Source organism: Artemia sp. Qi Xiang Cuo, chromosome 14 (genome assembly GCF_049724085.1).
Source record: "Artemia sp. Qi Xiang Cuo chromosome 14, ASM4972408v1, whole genome shotgun sequence".
Classification (NCBI taxonomy): domain Eukaryota; kingdom Metazoa; phylum Arthropoda; class Branchiopoda; order Anostraca; family Artemiidae; genus Artemia; species Artemia sp. Qi Xiang Cuo.
In genome coordinates, this window is record NC_142807.1 from 51975205 (window position 1) to 51981026 (window position 5822).

At 33.6% G+C, this 5822-nt stretch overlaps 1 protein-coding gene across 1 annotated transcript; it reads left to right on the forward strand.

The window, feature by feature from the left end:
* The first annotated feature begins 743 nt into the window (after nt 1-743).
* LOC148944599 (uncharacterized) lies at nt 744-1415 on the forward strand. The gene has a single exon (XM_089099964.1). It carries the CDS (start codon nt 744-746, stop codon nt 1413-1415), a length of 672 nt encoding a protein of 223 aa, XP_088956090.1.
* Nucleotides 1416-5822: the final 4407 nt, after the last annotated feature.

Sequence of the window (5822 nt, forward strand, 5' to 3'; positions counted from 1 at the left end):
AGCGTAATGACACTTTAGCCTTTATAATTTTAGGTTACACTAACCATACTCCTTTCTGTGACAATTTCGCTTTGTTTTAAGTTTGACTTGATTATTTATTTTAATTTACCTCAATTTTAGCATTTATTTTTTCATCTATAGTAGTATATATTATCTTTTAGTTTGATGCGATTATCTATTTAATTTCTCCTCGTTTTGTGATCTGTTAATTCTTTGATAGTAATTTATGCCCGATTTAATTTTAGCGAACTATATTTCTGGTCCTTTTGTTTAAATAATGCTCTTTACTTTCCTCTGAAGGACATCTTTCTTCGGAAAAGCTTTTTTGAATTAATATTTGTTTTATTAATTTTTTTTTAACAAGATTTTATTATTAGAAAATGTTTGGAATATTTTTATAGCCTTCAGCTCAAGAATCAAAAGGGTGGATTGCATTTTGAATGTTGGACAAAGTTTAAGCATTCAGTCAAAGCTTTTGATCAACAGTAGTTTTGTGTTATAAATATATAATAACAGTCATGCAAACAGAATTTTGTGTGAGTATAGAGGACCTTATTATTCATATAAATTGAAAATTAGCGCTATTTTGGGTCTTATACAGGGCTGAATTCATCATAACCCCCCATCCCGTAGACATGCGTTAATAAACACGTATTTTAATCAGCTATATTATTAAAAAAATTAATAATTGTGAAACTGAGTTTGAACTATGGGATGGTCTTGACGTGGCAAAGTCCTTTAGAATGTCGAAAGATTTAAAATATGGCGAAGCAGTGAATATATTTACGGATGCATCCAAGAAAGATCAAAAAGTTGGAGTGGCTTTTGTCATTCCCTCAAGGAATGTGAGGAATATGATGCAGTTCGACTCTTCAACAACAGTATATCAAGCTGAAGTATTAGCTATCGCCGATGCTGTGAGATATGTGAATGAGAATGGGTTAAATGGGGAAACCTGCAGAATCTGTTCAGACTCTAAGAGTAGCCTAGAGACAGTGAAAAATATTTATACGTCTCAATCGGTTGCTCGAGATATTATTTTTTGCTCCAGTGAAATACAAAAAGTACTGGAAAAAGGAATCGAAATTGTGCTTGATTGGGTGCCAGGGCATGCAAATATAGAGGGAAATGAATTAGCAGACGAAGTGGCGAAAAGTGCAGCAGAAGGAGATGGACATGTCTTGGAAACCATTATTCCAAATGTCGTAAATAGAATATCGAAAATTCTAAGGGTATTAAATGAAAAGGCATTCAAAGACATTAAAGCATTTTCAATTAATAGATACATAGTGGACAAGAAAGTCAAACGATTTCATGAAGCAGTGTATGGTGAACTAACTAAGTCGGAAGCGAGAATATTATTTAGACTAAAATCGGGTCATGCAGCAACACAATCATATAGATCTAAATTTTAAGGTGAAGATGGAAAATGTACATAGGGCGGTGAAGAGGAGACCGTGAATCATATGGTGTTTCAATGTCTGAAAACGGAGGAAAAAAGAAAACAAATAAGGACGTTCGTGAAAGAAAGAAGAATAGTGGTACCAGACAATTTACTACGTAGTGAAAGATCTTCAAAAGACTTTGGTGAAGGTCTCAAATTAATATTCAAGTTCATAAAAGACATTAACCGAATTAATACACTATAGTGAAATATGTCAGTTAGATTCAGAAGAAGGAGAGCCTCTCAAGTCCTCAGGGAAGAGGGGAGGATTCTACGTTCATCATCATCATCATAAAGGTGGAATAGTTTTGGCAGCTGGAGGGGACAAGGTTACCTTGCTTATCAAAAACGTACCTCCTTGCTACCAGTAGCGTAATTGAAGGTTATATGCGTCTTATCATCGGGCGTTACAACCATAGATTGGGCATTGCTAACTTTTCACTATTTTAGAATATAGTGGGAATATGTAGTTGCTTTTATACTTATCTAATGGGGGGGGGGTATACAGTAATGCAATGTGCCTTAGGAATTCATTCGTAGATTTATAATCGTTATCCATAGTTTATAATTGTATTTATAATTGACTTAGATTAGTTTTCAGAATCCTATAAGACTTCTTCAAATGTCCCCCTGCTCTTAACCTATTCCCCTGATCGATACAAAATGAAACTAACCCATTAGTTCAATAAAAGAATGATGGCAATTTAAAAGAGTTCTTTTTCAATACTTAAAAAGCTGGTGCGGCCAAGCTGAGATCGAGGGGGATAAATAATTATGCTAAAAGGTAGCATCTGTGAGATTTCAACAAACACGAAAACACAAATAATTTTTTACTTCTATATTTTCAGAACACAACACAGGAACATAAAGTAAAAGTGGGACAAAAAAAATGGATTCAATAAATAAACTACAAATGTTTTTCTAAAAAGTAATAACACGAACAACTAAGAATTTCATGGATATAGCAGCGGCATCTAAACACAGTAGTGTGGCGCGAATTCACAAAAATGTAGGGAATGAAAAATGCACTTTTTCTTTAAATCTCATGGGGAGGGGGCAATTTTATTTATTTTCGATTATTTTTCAATGAAAAAAAAAAACAGAAATGTTTCAATGAAAATACTCAAAAAGGTATTTTTCGAAATCTAAAGGGGTGCAGGTGAATCCAGGAAGGGGTGCAAATACACCCTTCCCCGTTGGTACCACTAAAATGTTCGCACAAACATTTATTACTTTAAATTAAAGTCTATAATCACCCTTTTAACTCCGTGGACTTGAAGAATAACTGAGACACTATTTTAAACAAGGAATATTTTAACTATTTTAAACTTCGACACATCTGCATATCCTCATTGTTTTACCAAATAATATTGACCCACCTATGTTAAGTAATAACTTAAAATAATATTGCAAGATTTGTCATCAAAATATTATTTAAAAATGGATTTTTTTTTATCTTGATAAACCAAAACAATACATCCGTTTAGCAAGCACAATTTATTACCGAATTTATTCCAAATATTGCCACAATTTAAACCATAAACTGCTGAACTTGTAAGAAGCTTCCTGACAACAACTTTTTCCCTTTGTAAAAAATTTCGTTTTACTCAATAATATTCTTTATTTAATTGACTGCTTCTGTTTCGACAATATCTAGTGCTTTCTTTGTATTATTGTTGGTAGTATATGCTATTTTCTTGTATTTGATCTTTGTGAAAACCTTTTTTTTTCAATGACAGCGTCTGTTTCGATAAACTTGTTTTGCCTTTTATCACTTTATGCTTTTATCTTGTATTTATATTTAAGAAAACACTTTTCTTTAGTTTTGTACAAACTGCGATTTCATGGAATAATCTTTTTTTTCATAATCGATTCTCTTTCGATAATTTTCAGTTTTTGCTTTTTGCTGTTGTTAGTACTTTATGCTCTGATTTCGTACTTTATGTTTTCGCTTTGTGAAAAAATCTGATTGCATGGAACAATATTAAATGTGCGACTTTGATTATTTTCTTTTGTTATATTCTGGTCCTGTTTTTTCTTTGATTACGTTCCTTAATTATATTTCTAATACTATATACTGTATTGTACTTTTTGGTATTTCTTATGGTTTATGAATAAATAAATAACAAAAAAACATACGTAATTTTAATGTTTAACTGCTTAATATTTTGCAATTTTTCTCGCATCAAAATCACAACCAGCTGGAATGAGGTGCATAGGCCTTCAATCATAGCACTTCAATTTCAACTGTTTTCAAAATCTAAACTTTCAACGAAAAGGGCACGTACTTCCAGTTTAAAAAAAAATCCCCCCTCTGCCTCAATATGTGCTTTCAAAGTTTTAGAATATAATTGCTTTCGAAGTTATCGCTATAACAGATAAGTACCTAAACAAAAGAAAGGATTCAATAAGAAAATGCATTGTAGTTACCAAGTGTTATGTTAAAAAAATTTCAAACCCGGGACACCTCCCACACCCCTAGAAGCGGACTTGCAAGGGAGTAAAATAGTATGCTGATGCATTTCAACTACGCTCTTTTAACTTTGAATACTCTGCCAGTATGGGTTGAGTGACTTTTTAACACTGTGTATTTCTGGTCGATCCTTGACATGGTGAGGGCCACGTCTACTCCTCCCACCAGGCCGCACCAATAACAGCATCAGGTCCCCAAGGTAAACAGCCTCTATGCGATTAATGAACGTAGGTAAGATTAATAAGATTAATAGGCTTTTGAGGGATGCATCTCTCCTTTTTCGTAAATCACAAAAATTTTCTCAGGTTTGTAACTTTAAATGGGTAACATAAAACAATATCGGTACTTTCACATTATATGGACCTTTACAAGGAAACCAGTCACGAAAAACTCGTTTTTGACAGGTTAATTCAAGATACCGCTATAGAGTAATGGAATGCATAGCGTGGTTTTCATTGCGTATAAGATATTCCAACTGTTGTTTTTTGGAATTTAGGGGGGAAGGTACCTAAGGTAGGGTAAATATTTAATATATTCAATGCTTACCCAGCACCCTCACCCCCCACCCCCTAATGTGCAAATATATAGCCCAAATTTGTTTATAAACTATTATATATTCATCTTACTTTATTTTATTTCATTAGCATTAACCAAACTTGACTTTTTAGAAAGGCCCATATAATGGGAAAGTACCACAATATTTTAGGTTTTTTGCGCTAAGGAGTAGAACGTTTAAGGACAATTATCAAAATTTTCCTTCTAAGGCGAATTCATGAATTAAATCCAGAAAGATGTTGCATACACATTGAGGTAAAAAAGAAAAGAAACAAAAACAAAAAAACAAGGAGGATTATTGCTTCTTTTTTTTTCGGTTTTTATGTACGCCATGTACAGCCAGAGTCATCTCAGAAGTTCCTAAAACAATACGTATATAGCAATGAATTGCCACAGGAATGAATCAGGCAAAACAAATAAGCACAGGGATTGCTTTGTATTCGACATCCCTTTGGGTTCCCGGACAGTGTAAGGATCAACGGGAAGAGGGATATGGTAAGTAATTGAACGAAATCGATGGCCTCAATGAATTACGGCGATCGATAATGTTTAGTTTTATAATTATTAGTTTGACAACCACCAAAGCACCGTTTTACCCAAACCCCACTCTCATTTTTGTTGATTTCTACTGTGCAACAATAGAAACCCAAACTTGTTGAGTTTGTCAGGGAATTAATCCCCAAGGCAAACACAGATTCCACGTGATCTAGCCAAACTTATAATGAATATGAACTATATTAAACAAGCACGGTGATGCCGGGCCCTTAAAGTCTAAACACTGGTGTCATTGGCACTTCACTGAAGATGAACTGTATTTCGAGCACATTTTTAATACGGCACATTAAAAAAATCGTCCATGTATATACTTTCTTTAATATGGGATATATCGTGTGGATATGGCACCAATTCACATCAATATAATCATAGTTTCTTTTTTTTTATATTCACAAATTTGTACCCCAAAGCACACCAATGCAAAATGGAAAAGATATTTGTCCCCTGTTAATATTTAGCATTATTAATTGTTGCGATACACATACATTTATGAACCGATGTTCGACATCACGGGAAAGTTTTTATCCATCATGATCTCCAAAAAATTATCTCCAAATTATCAGTTCTCCAATACTGATAATTTTTAAAGACACATATATTTTTGTTCTTTGGTGCACTCAAGACCAGTGGCGTCAATTCACAGAATTTAGATAAGGTAGGGGGGGGGGGCAAAGATATATTTGTAAAAATGGGAGGGGGGTCAGTGAAACGACCGAAAAAGCCAATTTTCAAAGAGATTAGCAAAAAAGGATTTTACAAAATTAAAGGGAAAGGGGGAAGTGCCCTCGCCCCAAT

Bases quoted from the DNA above. Each gene is read 5' to 3' on its own strand.
- LOC148944599 (XM_089099964.1), top strand. From the start codon at position 744: ATGTCGAAAGATTTAAAATATGGCGAAGCAGTGAATATATTTACGGAT.